We start from the raw sequence: 27,631 nt of genomic DNA, 5'->3' as shown, positions 1-27,631 counted from the left end.
AGTGAAAGAGGCAATAATGACTCCTCATACTCCAAATGAAAAACAGTATTAGAGTAGACGCATGAAAATCACTTAAACATTTCTGCTTTGTTTACTTTGTTTAAAAAAGACTCTGGGACTCCTGATTTTAAGTCTAGAGCCTCCCCAACTCACTTCCCACAAATATATGCACTTCTCATGAGCTGCCTTCACCAGGGTAAATATATGGTTCTGAATCTTCAAGATAACCCCACACCATCCTCACTATCTCCAGTTTCAGACTCTGAACATTTGTATCCTTTCCTTAGTCTTGATACTCACTTTAGTCTTAATAATATCTTTACCTATTAGCATTAAAATGGCAGAATACATTTAAAAGTAGTGTGAATCTTGCATATCTCCCTTACAAGATATATTGATAAGCACAAATATTGCTTTAAAATGATAAAAACATGTTAAAATTTTCAGCAGAAAAGAAATGCAATAAAGAAAGAGCAGATATGTTAAAGAACTACAAAGCCTCTGTATTATGTCTTAATAAAGGGTGGAATTCTAGGACTTTATTCAGTCCTAGAATAGTCCCAAAGCACCTAAAGCAATCTGTCAGGTAAAGGAAGCAACATACTGGCATAATCACAACTTAAAACAATGGGCTCTGAAAACATTTTAAATAACTCGCTAGATCCTAGACTTACAGAGAAAGAATTCTCAGAAAGGTTTAATTTTTCTATATAATTACTTTCCAAGATCAACTTCCCAATGATAAAACTTAGAACTCTTAAAAAATTAAGAAGTGAAAATGGCCTCCCAAAATTGAACAGCTTCATTCTAAGAATTTATAAAGACTCTCCTTTGTTTATTTTTAAATATTTTCTATTTGTATTATTGTTTGCTGAGGTACTGATATCTCAGCTATACAGAAGCAAAGGAATTAAATTAAAACTATGTTATATAACCAATTGAGTCCAAAAGGCTTCTGGTAAAACAAACAAAAATGTAGCAGAAAGAACAGACTGATTCATCAAGAAGACAATCAGCTATAAATGAACTGTTTTAATATGTGAGAGCAATTAATCATATCTATAAATAGAGATTTACAAGCATAATGTTTTTCAATATTTTTATTAATGCACAGTATATCCTTATTGCTTATCTCACTTGTAAAAAATCACTTATCTTAAAACACAATGAGAATGTCTTAGCCATGTTTACCTTCTTCTTCAATTGGTAATATGCTGGTGTTTCTCCTCAAAGATAAAGAATCTTCATCTTTTTCATAATTTTCTTAAAGATAAAAATATTTTATTAGTAATATCTGTATTAGTAATATCTGAATAACTAAGCACTTGAATTTTTCTAAAGGCACTATATTTATTTGAATCCCTAGATGAGAGTCTGTTTTATAAAGATAAACTCCACAGTAACCATATATTAAAAGGAAAGTCCCCCTGCAAAGGGAGAAACATTCTCCTGCAGCCCCATCGCCTAGTGCTGCAGTTAGGTAACACAACAGCATTTTCCAACCAACAACCTGACACCTACCAATAAACCCTTCCTGGGGATTTTAGCAATGAGAGATACTAATATACAAACAGCTCATGAATGACATTTCTAAATGTGATTCCTTCAAGGAATGGCTGGGGATTTAGTCATTATGGCTCATATAAATAATCCTGGTAGATCTGCATTCCTCCCCCTAAAGATAAAACATTATGCTGACATCTAAAAGTAAGGAAGGTATAGAAAGGCAGATGCCTGCGCATTTCCAATTGAGAAGTGGTGGCTAAATGAATACAACATAGAAATACACCTTATGAAGTTTATGCATAGGATGGTGGTTCCACTTATTCCCAACTTTACTAAACCTTTTCTTTTCCTTGGTTTTAATAAATGGTTGAGGAAAAGAAAAACAAATGATTTTAGAATTAGAAAAATATCTGAGTAATATAAATGTGTAACTGAAAAGCAGATTAACCTGGCATTACCTTTGCTTACACTGGCATTAAAGAGAGACATGTCAGAATCTTTCATGATTTCCTCCCTTGATATGAGCTCCCCTTCCTGCTTGGTTCCTCTCCTCATTAGAGTCAGGCGCACAGTCTGACCTGTGTGTCGCAACACCTCTACTGCTTGTTGATTGGTGAAACCCTGGAGGTTGGTACCATCTACCTGTGATAACAAGACGTTGAAAATAGATGGAGATTTGTACTGCTAACTCATAAAATGGATATTTACTGCTTATTACTGTGAAAAGAAAGGGAAATGAGTAGTTCTATAACTGGGTATGGACAATGACATTCCAACACTTGCTTGAGGACCAGTATTAACGTAGGTATGCTAGAATCCTTGAGAAGGGATAATCTAGATTCTGGGGTAACACTTCTAGAAATTATGAGCCAAGAGTTTTAGGATGGGCCCAGGCTTATATGCCTTTTTAAATGTTACCACCAGAACATAGTGCTATGTGCACAGTAAATAGTCATCCCACATGGGAGGACAGAACCAACAGATCACATATCAAAGATTTATCTGGAAAACAAATACCTTTGGGGAAATATAAAATAATATAGACTAAAACATCATACTTTTAAACATTCATAAAATCACAATGAAAACTGGAAAAGTAGACCAAACAAATGAAATGTTGAAATTCAAAGTCACTGATAATTCTTTTGAATTGCACAATGGATGTAAATGTCATGCTTTTCTAAGCACAATGATAGCAGCCACATTCGGCATTCAAATGTTTACTAAATGACTGAGAATTATGACATCTAGATCAGAGATCTCCAAGACAAGAGTATCCTTATTACAGAGATTTCTGGAAGAATATAATAAAACTTCTAAAACTTTAAAAACTCATTGGTATACACACACATATATAAAGTCTATATCAATTATATATAAATATATATATAAACATATAACAACATATATTTGAAGATACAGAAGGGTGGAAAGAAACTGAGGAAGAAATAGATAAATATTTTTATTAATGGGCTATTCAAACCAAAACTAGAGACTGTTAGATCTAGATAACCATCTCACACTAAGGGGTCCTTAAATCTTCTATAATTTTTCTGGGTAAACAGTAACTTGAACACAGGTATCTGATAGTCTTCTTTTTCCATGTCTACCCTGATGATTCCTTTTTTACATAAACTAACAAATTATAGTAATGGAGAAATCCTGCAACAAAACTGGAAACAAATAATGAAAGTAAGTTCTTACACCAGTAACTTGAAGAAACTTCTACTAGCAATGGTCTGGCCGTGATCAGATCAAAGGCAGGCCAGCTAAATTTCTGTAAATGCAGGAACAGCTTGTCTGTCCTTTGAAGAGAAAATTCTTTCAAACAACATTCTCGCATTAAAAGAGGTGGATCAGTTGATACATGTGGATCCCAATCAGTGACTCTGAGTAATCTAAGCCTAGAGGCCACAGCAACCTGGGAGCATGCAGCAGCACAGAATTACTGACATGTAATAAAAATCACCTTTGTGATGCATATGTGTATGGATACATGGATGTGTGCACATGTGTGTATACACACACACACACACAAAAAAAAAATTCTAACTGACTCCTGTTTACCCTAAGAAACACAGAAAACAAATCTGTCCCCACGCAGAGCCAAAGTTCTCCACTGTGATGTTCACAAGCACTGGTTTCCTTTCTTTATTTTGTTTATCTACAAACAAATCAGGTGAAATTATGTATGGTAAATTTAAACTTATACCTTAATTCTGGCTCTCTCAATTCCCAAACTATCTGAAAACCCACACAATCTCCAGTAAAGTCCACCTCAGTTCCCATTTGTACAAGCACAGTTTTTTTCAGGCATGACCAAAAGTCACAGGATATGAAATAAAATGCCACAGTTCAAAAGAAGGTATGCACACTGTGCTATCAACCCAGGTATCTTCCTGTGAAGCTGTTATTCAAGTGAGCAAGAAAAAAGATATTTCCTGAAATTTCCTTTCAAAATGATTCAAATTTCATTGTATACGTGGAAATAGAAATTATAGTTACAAAGAAAAATATGTATCTATCAAAAAAAAAAAAGAAAAGAAAGAAAACTTACAATGAAGGCAGCTTACAAGATTTTAAGTACTGTAAAAACAAAGCCAGGAAATGGAAGACAGGATCATGCAATTTTCCCGTATCTCAGAGGAAAAGAATAAATAGATAAAAATGATTGGTAAAATAAAACTGGCGACACACAGGCTGATCTGAGAAACCCAATATACTTTGAAAGGCATTATGAGAAGAGAAAAGAAATGAGAAAAAATAATCAAAGAAATGACTACAGGGAAGGGAAACTTACCCAAGTCTACAAATCAAAGAGACACATGAAAAATGAAAAAAAGAAAGAAAGAAAAAGAAAAAAATCTAACACCTGGACATAGTCTGGTAAAGCTCTTCTATTTCAAAGATCAAAAGAAAAAAAAAATCTATCAGCCTCTAGGCCCTGGAGAAAGTAGGCTATCTAAAGAACTTCAGTAAAGAAATTAGGAAACTAGAGTTTTATATGCAATGCAATGCATGTGAAAATGGAAACTGGTTGGGAAGCTAAGAGTACTGAGATCCTATACCAAAATGGGGAAAGGGGCCACCATGCAGACATATAAATGAGGTATTAAGAATGAAAATTCATGCATACTTAGGGCATGAAATGACTGGGTTGTTCAAAGTTAGTAAAAAGATTAAAAAGAAAAGTCTTCTTTTTAAATAAAAGAGGAAAGAGTGCTATAAGTCCCATCCCACCCACCCAGGTATAGATTACCCCCGATGACCTCAGGTCAGAAGATCTGTCATCTGCAGAAGAGAAGGGACTGTATAACTCCATCAGGATGACAAGGCCAGAGGCTATTTACCTGCTCTGACAATGAAGCAAAAGCAAACTGTGATGTTGAGACCTGCTCAACTCCCTGTCTTTGGGAATAGACCATAGGGGAGCCACACATATAAGAAATCCAAGCTCAAGTCACTCTGAAAGCTACCCAAGTAGTGTCCCTCAGGAATCACAGGACCCAAGAGAGTATTATGGAGTAGACTGATGACAAATCAGGGTTTAAAGTGTTGAAGAGTTAGCCAGACAGAAAATCTATCATCTATCATTCATGCAAAGTTAAGTCAAAAATCTCCACTGGGATCTCCCAACAGACCCTAACAGAGAGTCAGTTCTAATCACCTGCCAATTCCATTCAGCATAAAGACATCTTCCAGCAGCACCAATCAAAGAAACATGTTCCATCCTCCTTCAACATTCTCAGACACAAAAAGTTTGGAAAGTCTACCAACATATTCTCTTCCTGTGAAATTTTCCCAGAAAACTGTTGATATATTAATCCAATTTAAAATTCAAAGAAAATTGTGGAATATAAGAACTAGTACTAAGAAACAAGAGAAATTCAAATCCAACTAATACTATTACAGCAACAAAACTGAATTCAAATGTTTTAAGTTTTCTTTAAAAATAGAAGTTCTATAAAGTAGTATATAATAATCTGTTTATAACAACTGAAAATAAAAACCCTCTATGATTAAGGCTGCTTAAACATATCACAGTAGATCCACATGTGCTTATAATCACTATACCTCCCAGGTATATTTTTAAGCAAAAATATCTTAAAAGGTATAGATAAAATTTTAAATTTTTTTTAAAAAAATTTAAAGGTATAATACTTCTTAAATATACATACATGGCTCTTTCTTGACCTTTAAATAATAAACTATTAATAATGGTTTCTATGAGAAGGTTTTTTAACCATGTTCAAATTTTATATTCTTTGAACTTCAAAAACAAAAAAAAAATTAATCTAAAATAAATGAACTTTTTTTTTTTTCAGTACTGGGCATTGAACCTAGGGGTGCTATACCCTTGAGCTACATACACACATACCACTTTTTATTTTTTATTTTAAGAAAGAGTCTAAGTTGTCCACCTAGAACTAAACTTAAGATCTTCTTGCCTTAGCCTCCTGATACCTAGGATTACAGTATGTGTCACTTTGCCCAGCTGCTACTTATTTTTATTACTCTTGTGGTAATGAAGAAAAAATTTTTTAAAACACTTTCAAAAATCTTAATAGTGAGATTCTAAAAAACTTCTTAAAATACACAAAATTTAGGCTACAAATTTTTCATTTGCAATAGATTGTTATTGCTCAATTCTTGCATTAAGAAAAATCGAATGTGTGTGATTTTGTAAGAGTAATATGCCTCAAATGTGTGTAGAAAAAAATTATTTCCCATGTTTTTCAAAACTTAGTAACTTGGATTTTATAATACATTCCTTACCCAAATATTAGAGGACACTACTAGAAGAGAAAAAATTGCTATAATGGCTTTTGACTTCAGTTCAAATTTCTCTAGTATCTTCATCTGTAATATGGAACTAAGGATATCTATATTTCCAGAATTGTAATACACAGCACGTTGTACTGGGAAGATAGTCAAGGGCTGGCATTATTATTAACAGAATGAAGATATGAGTAATAAACATACAAACCCCAATATTCCCTGGGAGCAGTTTCTGTTCAATATATTCACATCCATCTACATATGAGTCACACTTACCACAAACTCAGGAGCCCAGTTCAGACTCAATGACACCAAAGAAATGTGAAGTGAAATTAGGTACAATGGCAGCAAACTGCCTCTACACTCTCTCATGAAGAAAAGATAACATCTCCTAATGTGCAGTGCAGATACTGCCATTTACAGGAACAATTTAGGGAAGAAACACTAGTTGGCACAGCTCACAGACCTAGGCTCCTTAGCTTATTCAATGTAGACTGCCAAGCCCTCCTCCAACAGAGCCATTACCTGTAGAGAACCTGAAACTCTTAACAAAGTCACAGAAATTCAAAAGCCACACTTGAAACTTTTTCTGATTTATATATTTGTTTAATATTTTATCAGTCATAATTAATCAGTCATAATGGTTTGGGCATAGATCACTGAATATCAAAATATAATAATAATTTAATAATAATGAGTTAATTATTATCATTAATATTAATTATAATAAAATAATTTTATCTAACAAGCTTGTCAACTTTTTGAAAACACAATAGACCTTTTTTCAAATAATCATTACATAGAATACCAACAAATGAAAAGGGGGAGGAAGGAATAGAATATTTACTCTATTTCCTGCCCTGTAATGCCTATAGTGAAACCATATACATACACAGAACAGTCTGTGAAACAAGAATTTTAGAATAAAGTACTTTTAAGTTATAAAACAATACTCCCTAAAAATAGTAAGAAATAGTTTCTCAGTCTTCTCACAATATTACAATTACAAAATAAAAATAGACTATAGCTCCAATAGCTGCTGTCACAACAAAAATAGAACAAATAGACAAAAAAAGACTACAGTCGTGAAAATGCAACTACCATATACCAAAAGTCCACAAGATGGTGATATTTTGCACAAAATTAATGCATGATCTAAAATATTACATAAGTGCCCCAGGATTTACAGATGCTTCTAACTTTGAAGTAAGAAAATGTTGCTAGAAGTTGTCAAGTAAAACTCAAAATACTGATGACAAGGAAAGCAAGTGATTTCACTGAATATAAGAAAACACTCCAAACAAAAAGGCATTTCTATTTTTTGAGTCAACAATTTCCTTTATCATTGACCTTGCCTAAGAGGAATTATATTTGAGATTCCACTTACATAAGAATGAAGATAATGATGGGTTTAGAGAGAAAGTACTGTGAGACTCTTTCCAAGATGTAACCATTTTAGGCCCTCAAATAATTATCGCCTTAATTAATTAAAATGTACTTCTATGCTAAGTATAACATAAGATATTTTGAATGAAGGACTTACTTATGTGCTAAGTATGACATCAGATATTTTAAATAAAGATCTTATTTGGTTCTCCTAAACAATCATACAAGTGACATTTCCTTATTCTAATTTTGTAGGTAAAGAAATTTTCAAAAAGATTGCTAAGAAGATACCAGAAGTAATATAGTCAGAAACTACATCAGAACTTGGTGCAAGTTACAGGAAACATAGCTCAGTAAAAAAAAGTATGAGGCAATATGGTCAAGACCTCCCACCAACCCTGGACTTCTTGTATTTTGGCAGCACTTCATCCTAGAAAGGAAGAATATCTGAGTACCTACCATTTGAGTCTCTCTCCCTGAAACCCATGGTTCTTTGGGTTTCCCATCTTGATTCATTTGATATCATTTGTTGCAATGTATCTTAGAGGTGATTACAGTAAAATTTAACTACTGGTGGTGCATTTATACCACAGAGTGGTCATTTTTACCAAGCTTCAAATCCAAACATCTACAACACTATTTCACATGAATTATTCAGTGAATAGTGTTAAAATATAATTTGCAGAAATGCAAATCATGGCAAATACAAAATGGCTTGCCAAAGATTTTAACTTGTTAATGAATGAAAGAACTAGTAAGATGTTGTAATTGGTTGAAGGAGCATTTAAGAAGCAAGAGTGTTTATATGCAATTTAACACAGTATTAAGAGACCATTACTGAGTTTGATACTAACTGTTTGNATAATTTAATAATAATGAGTTAATTATTATCATTAATATTAATTATAATAAAATAATTTTATCTAACAAGCTTGTCAACTTTTTGAAAACACAATAGACCTTTTTTCAAATAATCATTACATAGAATACCAACAAATGAAAAGGGGGAGGAAGGAATAGAATATTTACTCTATTTCCTGCCCTGTAATGCCTATAGTGAAACCATACACATACACAGAACAGTCTGTGAAACAAGAATTTTAGAATAAAGTACTTTTAAGTTATAAAACAATACTCCCTAAAAATAGTAAGAAATAGTTTCTCAGTCTTCTCACAATATGACAATTACAAAATAAAAATAGACTATAGCTCCAATAGCTGCTGTTACAACAAAAATAGAACAAATAGACAAAAAAAGACTACAGTCGTGAAAATGCAACTACCATATACCAAAAGTCCACAAGATGGTGATATTTTGCACAAAATTAATGCGTGATCTAAAGTATTATGTAAGTGTCCCAGGATTTAGAGATGCTTATAACTTTGAAGTAAGAAAATGTTGCTAGAAGTTGTCAAGTAAAACTCACAATACTGATGACAAGGAAAGCAAGTGATTTTACTGAATATAAGAAAACACTCCAAACAAAAAGGCATTTCTATTTTTTGAGTCAACAATTTCCTTTATCATTGACCTTGCCTAAGAGGAATTGTATTTGAGATTCCACTTACATAAGAATGAAGATAATGATAGGTTTAGAGAGAAAAGTACTGTGAGACTCTTTCCAAGATGTAACCATTTTAGGCCCTCAAATAATTATTGCCTTAATTAATTAAAATGTACTTCTGTGCTAAGTATAACATCAGATATTTTGAATGAAGGACTTACTTATGTGCTAAGTATGACATCAGATATTTTAAATAAAGATCTTATTTGGTTTTCCTAAACAATCATACAAGTGACATTTCCTTATTCTAATTTTGTAGGTAAAGAAATATTCAAAGGGGCTGGGGATGTGGCTCAAGTGGTAGCACGCTCGTCTGGCATGCGTGCGGCCCGGGTTCGATCCTCAGCACCACATACCAACAGAGATGTTGTGTCTGCCAATAACTAAAAAAATAAATAAATAAATATGTTTAAAAAAAAAAAAAAAAAGAAATATTCAAAAAGATTGCTAAGAAGATACCAGAAGTAATATAGTCAGAAACTACATCAGAACTTGGTGCAAGTTACAGGAAACATAGCTCAGTTAATAAAAAAGTATCAGGCAATATGGTCAAGACTCCCACCAACCCTTGACTTCTTGTATTTTGGCAGCACTTCATCCTAGAAAGGTAGAATGTCTGAGTACCTACCATTTGAGTCTCTCTCCCTGAAACCCACGGTTCTTTGGGTTTCCCATCTTGATACATTTGATATCATTTGTTGCAACGTATCTTAGAGGTGATTACAGTAAAATTTAACTACTGGTGGTGCATTTATACCACAGAGTGGTCATTTTTACCAAGCTTCAAATCCAAACATCTACAACACTATTTCACATGAATTATTCAGTGAATAGTGTTAAAATATAATTTGCAGAAATCCAAATCATGGCAAATACAAAATGGCTTGCCAAAGATTTTAAATTGTTAATGAATGAAAGAACTAGTAAGATGTTGTAATTGGTTGAAGGAGCATTTAAGAAGCAAGAGTGTTTATACGCAATTTAACACAGTATTAAGAGACCATTGCTGAGTTTGATACTAACTGTTTGATATCCAACAAACCATAAATCATTGAGATAATATATTCTTTGAACAGAAGTTTGTATCACTACTGGACTAGTCTGTGAATTTTAAATTATTATTAACTTTTAAAATTCACAAATAAAAATTATACACACACACATATAATGTTTATGATGTACAAGCAACTTGCTAAATGGTTAAACAGAATTATGATAAGATCCATCAATTTCATTCCTTAGTATATATCCAAGAGAAATGAAAATAAAAATAAAGCAGAATATCGTACACGAATGATCACAGCAGCATTATCCATAAAAGCCAAAAAGTGAAAACAACCCACATATTTATCCAATGATGAATGGGTAAATGTGGTGTACCCATACAGTGACTATTAGTCAGCAATAAAAGAATATAAAGAACAGACACATGGTACAACACAGACAAACCCTGAAAACACTCTAAGTGAAAGAAGTCAATCACAAAGGACCAAATCTTATAGGATTCTATTTACATGAAATGCCTCAGAATAGGCAAATCTACAAAGGCAGAAAGTAGGCTGGTGGCTGCCTAGGGCAGAGAAGATGAGGAAATTAGGGAGGAACTGCTAAAGGATAGGGGGCTTCTCTTTAGAGTAATGAAAATGTTCTAAAATTGATTGTGATAATGAACTTCTAGCAATGTGAATATATGAAGAGCTACTGAAACATACACTTTAAATGGGTGAGGTTTTTGGCATATAAATAATATTTCAATAAAACTGGTTTTTAAGAAACTTTCTGATGAACTAATATAGATACAGAGGAAAAAGTAAATTAGTCAAATTTTCAACTTTTAATTCAGCATCATATATGAATTTAGACTCTCTATCTATTTATTCTCTCTCCCTCCCTTTCCCTTAAAATAAAAACACAAGGGGACTAATTTGTATTGCATGGTAAAATGGAGATGCACTAGGGAAACCAGTTCTAGCAGGTAGCCAGACAAGGTGGTGAACTCAACTTGATTTCAAGACTTGAACAAGTGTGTAGGTAGGAGCTTCATATAATTATACTCAAGAAGACTCAGGGAGATGCAATTAGACTCAAAAGGCAGAGATAAAAGAACCCTATATCTTTTTTTTATTGTGGTAAAAAATATATAAAATTCACCATCTTAACCATTTTATTCACATTGTTCTATGACAGATCTAAAGGACGTTTTCATCTTGCAAAATGAATCTCTATTCCACTGAGCAACTTCACATTTGCCCTTTCCCCAGCCTCTGGTAACACCATTCTACCTTCCATTTCTCTAAGTCTGATTAGTTCACACATCCCAAATAAGTGGAATCATACAGTATTTGTCTTTCTTGACTGGCATATTTTACTTTGCATAATATCCTTGAGAATTATCCATGTTATAGAAAGTGACAGGATTTCCTTCTTTTAAAAGACTGACTAGCATTCCACTGTATGAATATACCCAAATTTGCTTATCCACTCATTGATCCTTACACATCTGGTTGTTTCCATGGACCATGCATAATGTTGCTATACTCAAGGACTCTTTTATCTATGCCCCACCTCACTATCATTAAGATTCCTGAGGAACAAAAAACAAAATAGGCTTAATTAAGCATACACAAATACCTATGAAGATAAATCAGCATTACCCAAGATGTCTTCCAAAGAAAGAAAGATTCCACAATTATAAAATTTGGAACCATCAGGGTAAAAGAGGTAAACAAGTTTCTCTACTGCAGGACTTCTCAGAGTCTTCAGTTTTTCAAGGTACACAGTGAATCTCTAAAAGACTATATAATATATATTTTTCACTAAACTTATTTCAATTAGGAAGCAACTGGTTTGGGACTAATGAATTTGTGTTTCAGGAAGCGGTTTGTGAAGTCTAGTATTTACTGAACACTGATTTGAAGGTTAGATTCTTCTATACACTGCCTCAAACAGACATATGTACTGATGTCATTACAAAAGCATGATGAACTGATCTAATTAAAAGTGGCTGAATCTATTTGTTATTCTTTTATATTAGAGCTAAAAGGTGCTCTCTGCCCGTGGAGTCAAAGCAGGAGCATCATTCTGCTGATAAAACAAATGCCACACATCCCAAATTGAGACTCAAATACACTGATGGTCATTACATCTGGTCTTTACCTTTGTAGTATCTCCAAGGAGAACTGTAATAGTAACAGTAAGAAATTCATTACAACCAGAAATCAAAAATATCAGAAATTGTTTAAGAAAAAAACCTTTGCTTTAGAATTGAGATCAGTAGAGCTTCTATCCAATGCTATTTTGTTTCCACAAAATAATAAAAAGGATAATTGTAATGAGAGCCTCAAGCCACTAAAGAAAAGATTAAATCAGTACAGTTAACTGTTTTCTCAGAACTGAGTATAAACTAGGAAAATGCATTCTCGACCATGAAATTTGACAAAGCTATTATTAAATGTGTAACTTAGTGCTATAATTTGGTCTCCAATTTGAATTCTTCCATCATGTTCAACAGCACTGCTTTTTGTGATGCTTTTTACAAAGATTCCCGAAGGTTCTAAGATTAGAAATAGGTTATTTTTCGCTATTTACAAACACATTAAAAAAAATGTCCATCCTACATTCTCCAAATAAAAAGCTTCAATTGTGAATAAATAACTATCAAAAAGCCACACAAACAAAATCTCTAGTAGAAAGGATAAGGTAATTGTTTTGTTTGTTTAGAGTTACCTACACTAAATTATTTCTAAGGATGTTTTCAAATAATTTACCAAACTATTTGAAAACATATAATGTTGATTAAATATTTCATAAGACACAGATACTAGAGGCAATTCCCAAGTTTAAAAAAAAATTTAAGATTTAAAATTACCTAATTTTTTATCTCCAATATAACCAGCAATGGTAATTCCTAATCCTTGGACATTTTTAGTGAGTTCCACATCAAATGTCTCACTTTCTTCATTTTTCTGAGTAGAAGCATCAACCTGAAATAAAATCGATAAATAAATATACAAAAAATAAACATGTAAAAAAAGAAAAAAACAATTTCACAAAGCCATAGATTTAACTGAGGAATAATATGACATAACAAGGTGTCAGACAACTCTGCTAGAGAGTTACAGTAGAGATTATTACTTCAATCATGCAACATTGATGAACTGAGAATCACATTTTTACTCAGAAAGGAATGTTAAGATTGAACCTCCCCTTATTGGAGAGATACACTGTTTGTACACACTTTTTTTTTTTAATTTAATGGGTTTTTCTTAACAAATTCTGTTTTCATAGATGACACATCTTCATTTCTGAAGGAGTCTAAATGTGGCTCAGTTGAAAGAATTCAAGTCTTGAATTCAGATCAACAAATACAAACCTAGCTTTGCCACTAGATTTTCTAAACATTAGTTTGCACAACTGTCTAACAAGAGAAGAGTAACAACCAGTCCAGCTACTATTTATTAAGCAGTTTCCATGTAAGAGGCAACTGACATCTTAATTTCTTATTCCTTATAATGATATGTTTTATATTCCTTTTATACCATGAGGTGGTACAATTACTGAATCAATTGTTTTATGAGAAAACAGGCACATAAACTATTTTAAAGACAAAGCACTAACAACCTAGTAGAAGTAGAATTCAAATCCTAACACTTATTGTGGAGCTGCTACTCTTAACTGACACACTGTATGGACCACTTCTAGTAGAACAGAGCAGCCACAGTGCCTACATGTTAGCTGCTATTATTATCTGAAGTTTGTAGTTGATTCTAATAACACAAATATGGATAAATCTATCCTTCAGCTTTATTATAAATAGGCTGATGGCTCATTTTGAAAACCAATAAAATGCATGAAGGAAGTCTTTTAAACTGCCCTTTGGTAAATTCAGACTTTACTATGAAAATCCTTTGTTCATTAGGATTCCTCCTTCCTGGAATGACAGCTGGAAGTAGGTTCCACAGATGTAAGCTTTTAATAACATGCAGAGTTGTTATTCATTATACAGTAGACTGAAGGCTCAGTTTTCCCACATTAAGCATTAGTGGACTGGTATAATATGTCATCAATAAGTTATTGGGACTATGCATTAGTGTGACGTAAGCAGATTCTACAGAGAACCCTAAGAAGAAAATGACAAAATCAAGACTCTGAGTTCTAATCAACATGCAGTTTGGGGCTAGCTGATAATATTTCTGATTTTCTTCAAACAAACTGAATATATCCCACTGTTGGTCCACCTAAATGAGATAAATTTTTCAGTAAAGTTTGATTTATTTTTTCATTGCACATAATTATCTGTGCAAACTTAGCAAAAGTTTAAAGTTTATATAATTACAAGAAAATGACAGGATGAAATCTGCTTCAATTGAAACAAATGTGTTTTCTATTTTTAATAAGACTTATGCGAGTGCTATTTTAGAGGGTGGCAATTTGACTATTGAATGGTTTTAAAAGGGGCACAAGCTTCAGAAATGATGATATGCACAGAATAGATATTTTTCTAAGCTTTCAATTACATCAAGTAGTTTTTGGTATTGCATTCATTTATATATTGCTGAATAAAATGTTTTGTTTACCACAAAAGAATGCCATTTAAATGCTTTCATAAACAAGCTTTCTTTCTTACTTCTCTTTGCAAAAAATAGCAACCAAACTCAATCCTAAAAACAACAGAATCATGGAAATTTCAAGTGTTCTAATAAAGTTTTAAAGGGCTTATGAAAGAGATTCGGATTTGAAAAAAGAATTTATAGAAAATGCATAGAAACAACTTTAATAGATAAAAACATATTATCACTGTGAGAAAGGAATATAGGATTTGCATTTGTTATAAATCTTATTTAGAAATTGGTATAATTCTTTTCTTAAATATTTAAGACATTTATGGATAAATTTATTTTGTTGATATTTTAGCCACTATAGTCTTACAATCTGTAAACCAGTTATGATAGTTAAAACCATTCAATCATTTTGAAATTTTCCAGATTTTTTTCATATCAAGTTAAGGGAAAAGACAGAATGTTACACCTATGAGTAAAGTTTCTGTTACAACATTTGTCCAAAAACTTATAAACTTAAGGTATAACATTTGTCTAAAAGCTTATGTAACTGAGTCAAGAACAATGACCACTCATTTCATTACATATCTGATCAACAGTTCTAAGGCATACCTTAAAACAATAAAACTGAAGGTTTTGAAAAGCTTTATTCATCGCCAGCAATCCTGCTCTCACTTTCAGCCTCCACACTTCCAAAACAAAACATAAATACTAAAAAGAAAGCTGTCAAATGGGAATGAAAGAACTGACCCATTTTACAGAAAGTCTTCTAATTAAGAGAAAAATATAATTCAACATTTTAGGTGTTAGTAGTACATAATTCTTTATATTTCATCCATACTTCAAAACATTACCCTCATAAATTGGCTACTTAGAGAAAAAAAAGTAAAATAGTCACCCAGCATTTTTAGGCAAGTATTTTTCATCTCTTTTAAACATTACTCCTGATTAATAAATATTATTAATGCTGAAGCATCTCTACAAAATTCCTTAAGTTTTGTTACATTTTTAACACCAATAATAAACATAAGTAAGTCTAGTTTCTAAAACAATATCACTGTCATCTAAGTGCTATTTTCTCTGACATTCACATTAACTGTTTTTATCTACTTACCCGCATGTCTGGCACAGATGTTGGGGAAGAGGAGAGGGTAATGCCCAAAGAGGTGGGTGCTGTAGTTTCTTCTATGGCACCTCTTGCAATCATCAACTTAACTCTATTTCCACACTGCCTAAGGACTTGTGCTACTTGCTCACTGCTCATTCCTGCCAAATCTGTATCACCAATCTTTAGAATGTGGTCTCCACTGCATAATCGCCCATGCTGAACCAAAAAAAGGGGGTGGTGGGTTGCATCATTAGGGTATTGTTATTGTAACTCCATCAGAGAAATCCTAAATGAGGGAGAGGGAATAATACTAAAAGAAGATAGCAACGAGATGACAATATGGCAATCATGAGACACTGAACATGTAACATGAACTGTCTTCTGAACTATTCCAGCCCATTCAGTGTGATATAAGTAAATAAAATTCACAAATACTCCCTAAATTGATGGGCTGATATGAACTTGTCATTCTGATTTCTATCACTAAATGCAAGCAGAAAAAAAAAAAAAAAGGCTTTTTTTGTGATTTTTGTTTTTTCAGGGACAGAAACAAGAAAAGTCCTAAGCAAAGATTAAGTATGAAGTTACTAGGCAAATATAGTACATATTATTCAAAATATGTTATGAACCACAATAGAGTATTATATAAATCTCATAATTTTGTCCCTTGGTATTTCAATTATAAACATCAAAAGAATATACTTTCATATGAAATTCTAGTGAAATAAAAGACAAGTAGACAAGAGGCATGAGAATTAGTCTTATAAGCCTCCATGTAATTGCTGCTATTTTCTGCAATAACAGAACTTTCACACTGTCCAACACAGCAGTTACAAGCAACCCTTGGCTGTGGAACACTTGGAATATGGTAGTCCAACTGGGGAAAAGATTTGTAATCTCTTTTAATTTTAATGAATTTAAATTTGAATTTAATAATATTGGAGAGGATAGCTCTATATTGAAGATAAAGTATAGATAAGATAGATTTCTCAAAGCTTATCAACTTTATTGGATACTGCTATATGCTAATGTCTTAAAGGAAGAAAATGTCATATATTATTATATTATTGTTAAATCCCTAATGAAAAGGCTTCCATTAATAGGCCTTTCATTTATGAATACAATCAATGTTTTATAAACCTGGCTTTCTAGTTTACATTCAAACAAACATGTAACAACAAGAACTTTATAAATGAAGTGTTATAATCAATATAGTAGTTCACCATAACCTTGGTTTAAGTTTGTGGTTCTAAGGAATATTAAATTCATTGTCTGTATCTGAAACTCAAGTTCATTGTCCCTTTTCAAAAGTATTTCTCCCCAAAGAGTATTTCTCCTTTGACATTATTTAAAGCCAAAGTTTCTTCTTTCCAACAGAATGTATAAAAGATGAAGTCATACTTTGGGGTAAACATCAATGAAGACCTATTGGAGTAGCTTACCTGATCAGCTACTCCTCCAGGCAGAATGGTTTTGACTATCACACCCGTTGCTTTTCCTCCGATGATGCCAAATCCCAAACCAGACCCATCATTCACCAGTTCAATTGTTTCTACATGCTGCCAATGAACCTAAAGACAAAGCTCCTATGAGAATTTCTAAAATTTTATGAAACACTAAAATTTTACATCACAATGGATATTTTGTGATCACTTTATTAGTATTAAATAACTTATTTCAGATAATACAATGAGCCCTAAGAATACCCTTTAATTCAGTATACTTCTCTTTCAAAAGACATTTATTTCTATTTTTTATTAATATATTATTAAAATGTTTACATTTCCTCCCAATTAATGATGAGCACTGATTTTTCAATATCTCCTGTAGAATGTCTTTAAAAAAAAATAGAAAAAGATAAAGGAAAAAAACTGTCATGTGTTAAGAATGTCTTCCTTTGAATCTTGCCTACAGGAAAAATTCCAAATTACATGACTTCTTAAAGTCACAGACAGCTAACTGTAACAATATAATTGTATAATTTATAAAGCAAAGTCAAGATTGTATCTGTCTACTGAAAAGTCAATTTTGTGAAAGAACCATACTTCTTTTTTTTGTTGTTGTTTTTGAGGAATGATGATGTCAAAAAACTATACAAAGAAAAGGCTGTTTTAGAAGCTGCAAACAATCATAATTAAATGACAAATATTCCAGGCTGAGAGATATGAATTTTTTTAAAAAATTCAAGATATACAAAGAACCTATAGGAATTAGAAACCTGTACACAACTAAAAAGAATTAGAAAAGTACGTTCTGTTCTGTTTGAAAATCTCAGGCACTCACGGGATTTGAGTGAGCTGAAATTGTACTGGCTGCAGATGGAGAACGGGAAACTCTGGGGCTGACAAGCTGAGGTAAGGAGCCTCTGGCTATAACTAGCTGGACAGCATCTTTGGCCTTCTGCAGGATGCTGATAGCCTGCTGATGTGTGATGGTCTGATCAAGTGCCTGTCCATTGATAGCAAGGATCTGATCAGTTTCCTTCAGTCTTCCATCTCTGTCAGAGGTGAAAAACAAGGTGATAAAAAGATATTTGACAGCTCTCAAGAAAGAAAAAGCTTCTTTGGCATATATGTTCAGGTTACTTTAAATCCTATTTTTAAATTTCCACACTTTTTAAGCTTTTTCCTGCAGTTCCATTTTTAAAGTATATGCTTGAAGAATGTTCTAATATATGGATGCTAACCCACAACAAGGGAAGGGAAGATTAGAAGTTCATTGAATTAGACAAAGGGGAAGGGAGGGAAGATGAAAACAGGAAAGACAGTAGAATGCATCAGACAGAATTTCCCTATATTCATATATGAATACACAACCAGTGTAACTCCACATCATGTAAAACCACAAGAATGGGAAGTTAGACTCCATGTACGTATGAAATGCCAAAATACACTCTAGCATCATATATATCTATAAAGAACAAATAAATAAGAATTACATGGGCGGCTTTTACCTCTTGTGCATCCACAATAAAATAAAGCATGGTCTTCTTCAGAGGTCTATTTTAGATGGAGAAATTACTGACACAGAAAAATAATAAAATACTTCTTAAGAAAAAATAAAATATATGCTTAGCTCCAGGTGGTCAACTTTCTTAAGATAATTCTACTGCCATTCCTAAGCAACTCCTCCATTTAAAAGGCCTCTTTTTGTTTTTTTGTTTGTTTTTTGAACTGCCCATTCAACCTACTCATTGTATTTTAGATGGTCCTATCTTTTAAAAATCAAAGTATAGATACATATATTGCTTTATTTCTCTTAGCATATTTATAAAACACAGCTCAAATTATCATCACTCATTTCTAGTACAGCAATTCTTAAATCTAATAAAAAAGCCCAGTTATTAACAATGAAAATATTCTCCTCAAATTTTTCTTTCCTTACTAAAATAAATTCATACTATTTAAAAGCTACAGTTACTTCAAAGGACTTGCTTTTCACCACAAAATGTTAATGACTTCCCCAAACTGGTTAATATCAGGTCATGTTCAACTCTCATTATTGTTTGTTTTTCTTTGTTTTTGCTTTTCTAAATTTCCCCATACTGATCAAATTTTCTGATTATGATATCAAAAACAAGAGAAGATGCTGGGACAATCTCACCTGTGAGCCACACTGCCCTCTTGTATCTCTTGCACAAATATACCCAGCTCACCCCGGTTTTCACTCCTGAGTCCCACAACACTAAACCCAAGGCCTCCACATGGAGGTTTGAGGAGCTCAAAAACTTCCACATGGCGACCCTGATTAGAAAACAAAGCAAAAAATGAAATTAAAAGCCAATTAATGCAGTTGACTTCCATCTTATGACTAAATGGTATTACTTTGTTTATGGGAATAAAAAAAAAGACAAAACTGAAAAATTATTTTCTAAGATAATTTTGAACACTTATCTCCTAGAACAGGATATTTTCTTTTTCTCAAGGAATATTTCTGGAGTATAACATATAATACTCAAAATTTGATAATTAAAAAACAAAATATACAATAGAAAAATCTCAGAACCATCCAAACTCTTCTCATACCAAAATTTTTACATGTTATAAATGCCATTACATTTTTTAAGTAACCCAGGACTTGATCACATTCTTAAGATGCATTCTAAGATACCTAACAGGAAGAAATGCTCTCACCTGGGCCATGTTTTTGATCAACTGATCAAATTCATCACATGCAGACTTCCCATTGATATGTGGAGTACCAGGTCCAGTGAGGGCTTCCAGATTCCCATTATTTGAAGTTAATAAAAGTGATTCATTTTGTACAGTAGGAATTGTAGCAGAACTGAGGTGAGGAATGTGGGCATATTCAACACTTGAAGTTGTTGAAGTTGCAATGCTAACCTAAGAATAATACAGAATTTATTAACATTAATACACCTTACAATGAATTATGAAATTATCAAGGATAGCTTTGGGAACTCCCCAAACTTGCAGCTGGTGTCAGAATGTGCGTGTTTTGGAGGTACTTTCACCTTGAACCTGGGAACTAGACATTAATTCCTATCAGTGTCAAAAGTGATGGGCAGAGATGGAGGTTTGAAGGACTGTGTCTTCACACTTTGCAGTATATCTAACTCCTGGTACAAGACATTAAATAATAAAGTAACATTTTGAAAGATTATAATTGTGTGTGTAAGCTCTAAATTAAAGCTAACTAACTGACACAGCAATGCAAATAGTCAACATTCATGTTATACTTCCACAGGGTGTCATGAATGTGACTTTTTATCTGTAACTGTGTATCCGAAAGATTACATCAATGATGTGCTTGGATCACCCTTACCTCATCTCATAGCACTATGTCTATTACTATCTTCAGCTGTACTGATGTCACTGTCCAAACTGCCAAGCTGCTCACTCTACCAGCCAGGTTTATCCTTCCCCAAATATCCATAGGCTTTCTCTTTTATTTCATTCAATTGTGCTCAACCTTACCTTTAAGAATCCCTCTCTGTCAACTCTATTCAACATAGCATCCACCATCTTGCTTCCTGAGCTCATCCTAATTATTTTAATAGCCCTTAACAACCCCTAACATATATAAATATATATACCCTGTTGTTCATAGAGCATCCATCCTAATCAATAGAAGAAGACTGGAAAGTAAAATTTTCCAGTGGAAGAATCTTATTATGTTATTTTCTCCTTGGTCCTCATTTCCCATTGTTCTTCAATATACATTTACAGAATAAACTATCTATTTTTTAAGAAACTATGTTGATCCAATTCCCAAACAATTTTTCAAGTTGTCATTATTTTCCTTTTACTGATGACAAAATTACACAGTCACATCGTTAATAAGTAATTTGTTGGGTTGGGGATGGGGCTCAAGCGGTAGCGTGCTCGCCTGGCATTCGTGCGGCCAGGGTTCAATCCACAGCACCACATACAAATAAAGATGTTGTGTCCACCAAAAACTAAAAAATAAATATTAGAATTCTCTCTCTCTCTCAAAAAATAAAATAAGTAATTTGTGACCTACATTGTTTTCATCAAGTTGTTCTTATTTTCTTTGTAGTATGGATAAAGCATGTACTCATAAAATAAAATTTCTGGAAATATGATAAGAGATTCATAGAATCCATCAATTAAAGCTATCAAAATATTTCACAAAGTCACAATCCATCCATAGGATGGTGTTACCTATCTTAAAAAATTAAAACAGAAAATTCATTGTTACTAAAGTTACCAATAATTCATCTATTGTGTTAGCTATCTATTTTCATGGATGAAAAAGAGATCAATGTGTTGAGAGGAGGCTTTTGGGAATCCTATCAAATGATAATTTTAAAACTACAATAGGCATAATCAATTATTTTTTTCAAAAACAAGCTTTTTATGCCAAGATTGATTTTTTTTTTAATCCTGAGCCATGGAAACTTCAGCAAAGTCTGACAGCAGAAGACACCCCACTCAGGTTGAAGCAGATGGCATAACGAAATTTGTGACAGGCTGAAGATCCCACACACCAGGTCCTAACGCCTATGGTATGCTTACAAAGGAAAAAAACATTTGGACTTTTGTTATAGTAAGCTAGAATGGACAAATCACATTCTGAGAACAGATACTCTATTAGAAAAAATCCACTGAAGTAGAAGCTCTGATATTACAAGAGACCAGGTGTGGAGGCATCCCAAGAATAAACTTAGTAGGAGCACAATAGTAAAAATAATGATCATGAGACAGTATTTAATATCAAGTGTCTTTTCCTAATTTGTTAAAGGCCTGACAAATATAGATAACTATTCCTGCTGCTCTTAAGGTTTCATGTAAATGTAAACGCAATGGTTACATAATTAAAATGGATCACATATATAAAAGCTTTCGCTTAAACCATCAAAAGTCATGTTTTTAAATTTGAAAATTTATATTCATAGGAAAAGGCACAAGATACCTTTTGATTTTGTTGTCACTGTGTACTAAGGTGGTTTTCTGAACTACAATCTCTTTGAACAAGAATGAATCACATTTGGCTTGATAGGTTTGTTCAGAGCACACCCACTATAAATATTTAATAAAAAGAAATTGAGGACTGGGGACGTGGTTCAAGCAGTAGCGCACTTGCCTGGCATGCGTGGGGCACTGGGCTCGATCCTCAGCACCACATAAAAATAAAAATAAAGATGTTGTGTGTCCACTGAAAACTTAAAATAAATATTAAAAAATTCTCTCTCTTTCTCTCTCTCTCTCTCAAAAAAAAAGAAAAGAAAGAAAGAAAGAAATTGACTCTCATCCTCGGTTTATAGAATACAAAATAACCAAAAGAAAACACAAATATCTGGTGATTTTTGTATAGAGATAAACATCTGTATAATTTATGAAAGTTGCTAGCAAATGAGCAAGGGTCACCAAATAATTATCTGTTTTGTTTAACTCTGGCTGAGTACTGGAACCTAGAAAGAGCTTGTATGTACTTGGAAAAAAAATATTAATTTATGGTCTTTAACTAGTATATTACCTAAAACCAAACTTAAGTGAAAATTATGTAAATTATTCAATTAAAAAGTCTGAATTTTTTTTCTTTGTGAAAGGGTAGAATATAACAGCCTTTCAGAATTTAAAGTATAGTAGAAACACGTTTACAAGATAAAGCTCAAACCAGTAACTAATTCCTCCAAGAGGTTAGATATAGCAGAAATCATATCAAATTACAAATATATACATATATATACACACACACAAATATATACATATATATATACACACACACAAATATATACATATATACATCAAACTTGATACTTATATTTTAACTTAGCAAATATATGTCTAATCTGTCATAAATATCCTGAAGTTTGGATGCGATCTTCTTAAATATGGGTCCAAAGACAAGAAGTCTCTATCTTCTTAATACATAAATCACACTCCCAGAATACAGTATTATTCTAATTTCTGTTTATTTAAGATGGAGAAACACCCTAAAAGAAGCACATGAGTGGGCATGCCTTGTAAACCCAGCTACTTGGGAGGCTAAGGGAGGAGGATCACTAATTCAATGGCAGCTAGGGAACTTAGTGAGACCCAGTCACATAATAAAAAATAAAAAGGGTTGGGGTTGTAGAAAAGTGGTTGAAAAACCCTGGGTTCTATCCCAATACCATAAAAAAAGGAAAAAAAAAAAGGAAAGAAACTCTTGAACATACTTGAGAAACACTTTGAAAAGAATACTCCAAACTGGGCATGGTGGCAAACGCCTATAATCCCAGCAGCTTAAGAGGCTAAGATGGGAAAATTAAAAGCCAGCCTCAGCAAAAGCAAGGTGCAAATCAGTGAGACCCTGTCTCTAAATAAAATACAAAATAGAGCTGGGGATGTGGCTCAGTGGTTGAGTGCACCTGAGTTCAATCCTCAGTACCAATAAAAAAAAAAATTCTAGATTTTTATGAGATTTATCCTTAGTGTTTTACAGTTTAATTGAACAAAATAAATCCATGAACAATTGCTTTATTATTTCACCTACATAGTTTTCAAAAGAATTCAAATTTTCATAGAGAAAATGTCATATATAACTTCATAAAGTTATAAGTATAAATGGCATAAATAGCTTTAAAAAAAATCACTTTTGTCAAATGTACCCTTAGCTGATAAGAGCTAAAGAAGCAGACAAAACAGAACACCTAAGTAGATAAGAGTGTAGTACCCTAAGCCAACAAGCCTCACTAGGAGAAAGGGACAGTAACTTTCCACCTAAAGGATTAGCTTGTAGTTGTGCTTACAATGCTGCTTCAGTAACAACATTCCAAAAAAACAAAAATTCTCTTTAGTTCTATACACAATTAGGCTCACCCTGTACAATAACTAATCAGAGTACCTTTTCCACTGAGAAAAATTACAAAATGTGTATAAGAGCCCTTAAAAAAAGTAAGTAAAGGTGGGCTGGTGTTATGACTCAGTGATAGAGTGCTTGCCTAGCAAGTGTGAGGCACTGGGTTCAATCCTCAGCACCACATAAAAATAAATAAATAAAATAAAGGCATTATGTCCATTTACAACTAAAAATATTTTTAAAAAGTAAAGGTATCAAAAATATACCAATATAGGGCTGAGGCTGTAGCTCAGTGGTAAAGTGCTTATTACCTCGCATGTGAGAGGTACTTGTGTGTGTGTATGTGTGTGTGTGTGTGTGTGTGTGTGTGTATATATATAAAAATTTTGGTGTACACCAAAATTTCTGACATATATTTTTGATGGCAAAATAAAGCAGTAAATCCAATCCACACTGAAGGGGAAGGGATTATTGATGTTCATTTTAGATGCCAGCCACCACAACATGACATGGTAAACAAATAAAAACCAACCCAGAGAAAAATTTAGTATCACAAGAGTAAAGGGCACCATTTCTTGAAAGAAGAATAAATAGCATACTTCTCAAGGAAAATCATACAAGACAGAAATTAATAGAACAATTAAAAAACAAGATATGAAGCTGAGCACGGCAGAGTATACCTCTAATCCCAGTGGCTCGGGAGGCCAAGACAAGAGGACCAAGAGTTCAAAGTCAGCCTCAACAAAAGCAAGGTGCTAAGCAACTCAGTGAGACATTGTCTTTAAATAAAATACAAAATAGGGCTGAGGATGTGGCTCTGTGGTTGAGTGCCCCTTAGCTCAATCCCTGGTAGCCCCCCAAAAAAGAAAAAAGAAACCTAACAATCCATGCATAAAATACCCAGCATTTACACAAAATACACACACACACATACAAACCCCTTCCTTTGCCTCATATTTGTACAAAAGAAATACCAAAGTGAATTTTGGAGCAGGAAGAAAAAGATCTCAGATAAAAGATCCCAAATGCCCAAAAAGATCTGAGTATAAAAAAGGTTTAAAATACAAGCCAATTAGTAGAAATTAATTAACAGAGTACACGATCTAAAGTTGTAAAGTTTTAAATATATGTGGAAATTGGATAATACAGCCACACAAAAGCAAGAGTGGGATAAACAGAGATAAAGTATTTTAAGTTCCTTGCGACTTCCAGGAAGTGGTAACAGTACTAATTAAAGTAGAGTCAAATCCGTCAAAGATACATGGATCTGACATAGGACTCACATCTGGAAGAAATTATGAGATTCAATTAACTAAAAAAAGATAGAATCCTGTTAGAAATGAGCAAAATAAACAGACATTTCACTCAAGAGAATACATGCATGGCAAATAAGCACATAAAAGATGTTCACACAACATTATATATTAAAGAAATGTCAATTAAAGCACAAAGAGATACCATTATACACCTCTCAGGATAGTGAGAATGTAGGCAAACTGGATTGCTTACACATTGTTGGTAGGAATGTAAAATGATACAACTCTAAAGAAAAAACAGTTTCATAGTTTTCGAAAAATTAAAATGCATTTACCATACACCCTTCTGAATACTTATTGCACATAAATAAAAACTTATTTACACAGCAAACTCTGTCAAAAGTGCTTCATTCTCATATTAGCCACTTTATATAACAGTGAAACATTGGAAACAAAAATGCCCTTCAGTAGGATATCCTTATCATGGAATACTACTGAGCAACAAAATATGAATATATACAACTAGATAGATCTCTAGAGTATTACACTAAGTGTAAAAAAACCTGAAATTTTTCTATTTTTACAACATTTTTAAAATAACAAAATTATAGGTATGAAAAATAGATTAAAGATTATCAGGGATTAGGTATATATAGTATGGGAAGGAACTGTATAACAGCTGAATAAAGGAGATCTTTGCGTTGAAGAATAGATTTGAAAAAGAAACCTAAAATTGATCTTGATTGTGGTGATAAGTTACACAAATAAATAGTAGTGGAAAAAAATGATACAAACTGAGATAATGACATAATGTAGTATATCAATGGTAGTTCTTGGTTTTGATATTGTATATTATTGTTAAGATATAAGCACTGGGAAAAACCTGAAGTATATACTGGAATTCTCTATATTATATTCGAAAATTCCAAGCTATGTAGGTCACTGGAGAGAGCACTTGTCTGGTAGGCAAAAGGTTCTGGGTTTCATCCTCAGTACTGCAAAAAACAAAACAAAACACTAAAAATCTCTAATAATATCAATATTAAATTTTTTTTAAAGCTGACTCAAATAAACCATAGATACTTGCTATAGTCTTTAGGGTAAGAACTAATAACAAAGCTAAATAATTTCCTAATAGAGAAAGAAAATGAAAAATACAAAAAAAGAAAAAAAACATGAAAAATGAAACCACACTTATCAATTATTACATTAAACATAAAAGGGTTAAATACTTTAAAAAGTAAAAGACCAAAGTTCTCAGACAAAAAAAAAAAAAATTTCTCCAAATACATGCTGCTCAACAACAGTCCACTCAAACGCTTTGAGGCCTAGGAGTGGCAACTAATCCCCATAGAAGTGCAATGGTATTAGATTGGAAGGATACTGAAGGATGTGAAGGAACTATACAGCCCTATGTATTGAATCATCTTCCTATAAATTTATGGGGACGAGATGTCCTAGGTCAATTAGGTTTGACATTAACAAATAACATCAATCCTAATGCGCCCACTACTAGGGATAGACAAGGCTTTAGGAAAGAAAAAAGATTAAGAGAACAAGAACAAGGTATGACAGTACCAATTCAAATAGATCAAGGTATAAACAGACATGGATCGGGTTTTCAGAAAGGGCCACTGAGACAATCTAAATTACTTGGAAATCAGAAAGACCAGTGTGGGTTCCTCAGTGGCCCCTGACTAAAGAAAAGATACAAGTAGCCCATGACCTGGTCAAACAACAATTAGCGGAGGGACATATACAACCTTCAATATCTCCCCATAATATTCCCATTTTTGTCATTAAAAAGAAATCTGGTAAATGGAGATTATTGCAAGATTTAAGAGCCATTAATAATGAGATGGTTATTATGGGACCTGCTCAATCAGGGATTCCTCAACTGTCTGCTTTGCCAAAAACCTGGTATGATTTAGCTATAGATATTAACGATTGTTTTTTTTTTCAATTCTAATTCATTCTGAGGATAGTCCACGTTTTCCATTTATTATACCTGCACTGAATCATGAAGGTCCTGATCAGAGATATGAATGGAAAGTACTCCCTCAAGGGATGGCTAACAGCCCAACTATGTGTCAAATTTATGTTAACAAAGCAATCCAGCCACTTAGACATCAAAATCCTGAACTACAAATATTTCACTATATGGATGATGTATTATTAGCACATAAAGATAAAAACACATTGCTA

The 27,631-nt window shown here is 32.9% G+C and overlaps 1 protein-coding gene across 1 annotated transcript in view; it reads right to left on the bottom strand.

Annotated features, from left to right (window-relative positions):
* Nucleotides 1-27,631, bottom strand: part of Mpdz (multiple PDZ domain crumbs cell polarity complex component) — a 132,736-nt gene that overhangs the window by 83,218 nt on the left and 21,887 nt on the right. The window contains 9 exon segments of the mRNA XM_048783892.1: nucleotides 1,192-1,263; nucleotides 1,965-2,148; nucleotides 12,701-12,789; nucleotides 13,105-13,219; nucleotides 15,909-16,118; nucleotides 17,345-17,473; nucleotides 18,186-18,399; nucleotides 19,506-19,645; nucleotides 20,036-20,245. Coding sequence (XP_048639849.1) covers nucleotides 1,192-1,263; nucleotides 1,965-2,148; nucleotides 12,701-12,789; nucleotides 13,105-13,219; nucleotides 15,909-16,118; nucleotides 17,345-17,473; nucleotides 18,186-18,399; nucleotides 19,506-19,645; nucleotides 20,036-20,245 — 1,363 coding nt within the window.

Source organism: Marmota marmota, unplaced genomic scaffold (assembly GCF_001458135.2).
Source record: "Marmota marmota marmota unplaced genomic scaffold, marMar, whole genome shotgun sequence".
Taxonomy (NCBI): domain Eukaryota; kingdom Metazoa; phylum Chordata; class Mammalia; order Rodentia; family Sciuridae; genus Marmota; species Marmota marmota.
Note: the sequence above shows the minus strand (reverse complement) of the source record. Positions and strands in the feature narration are given on the sequence as shown.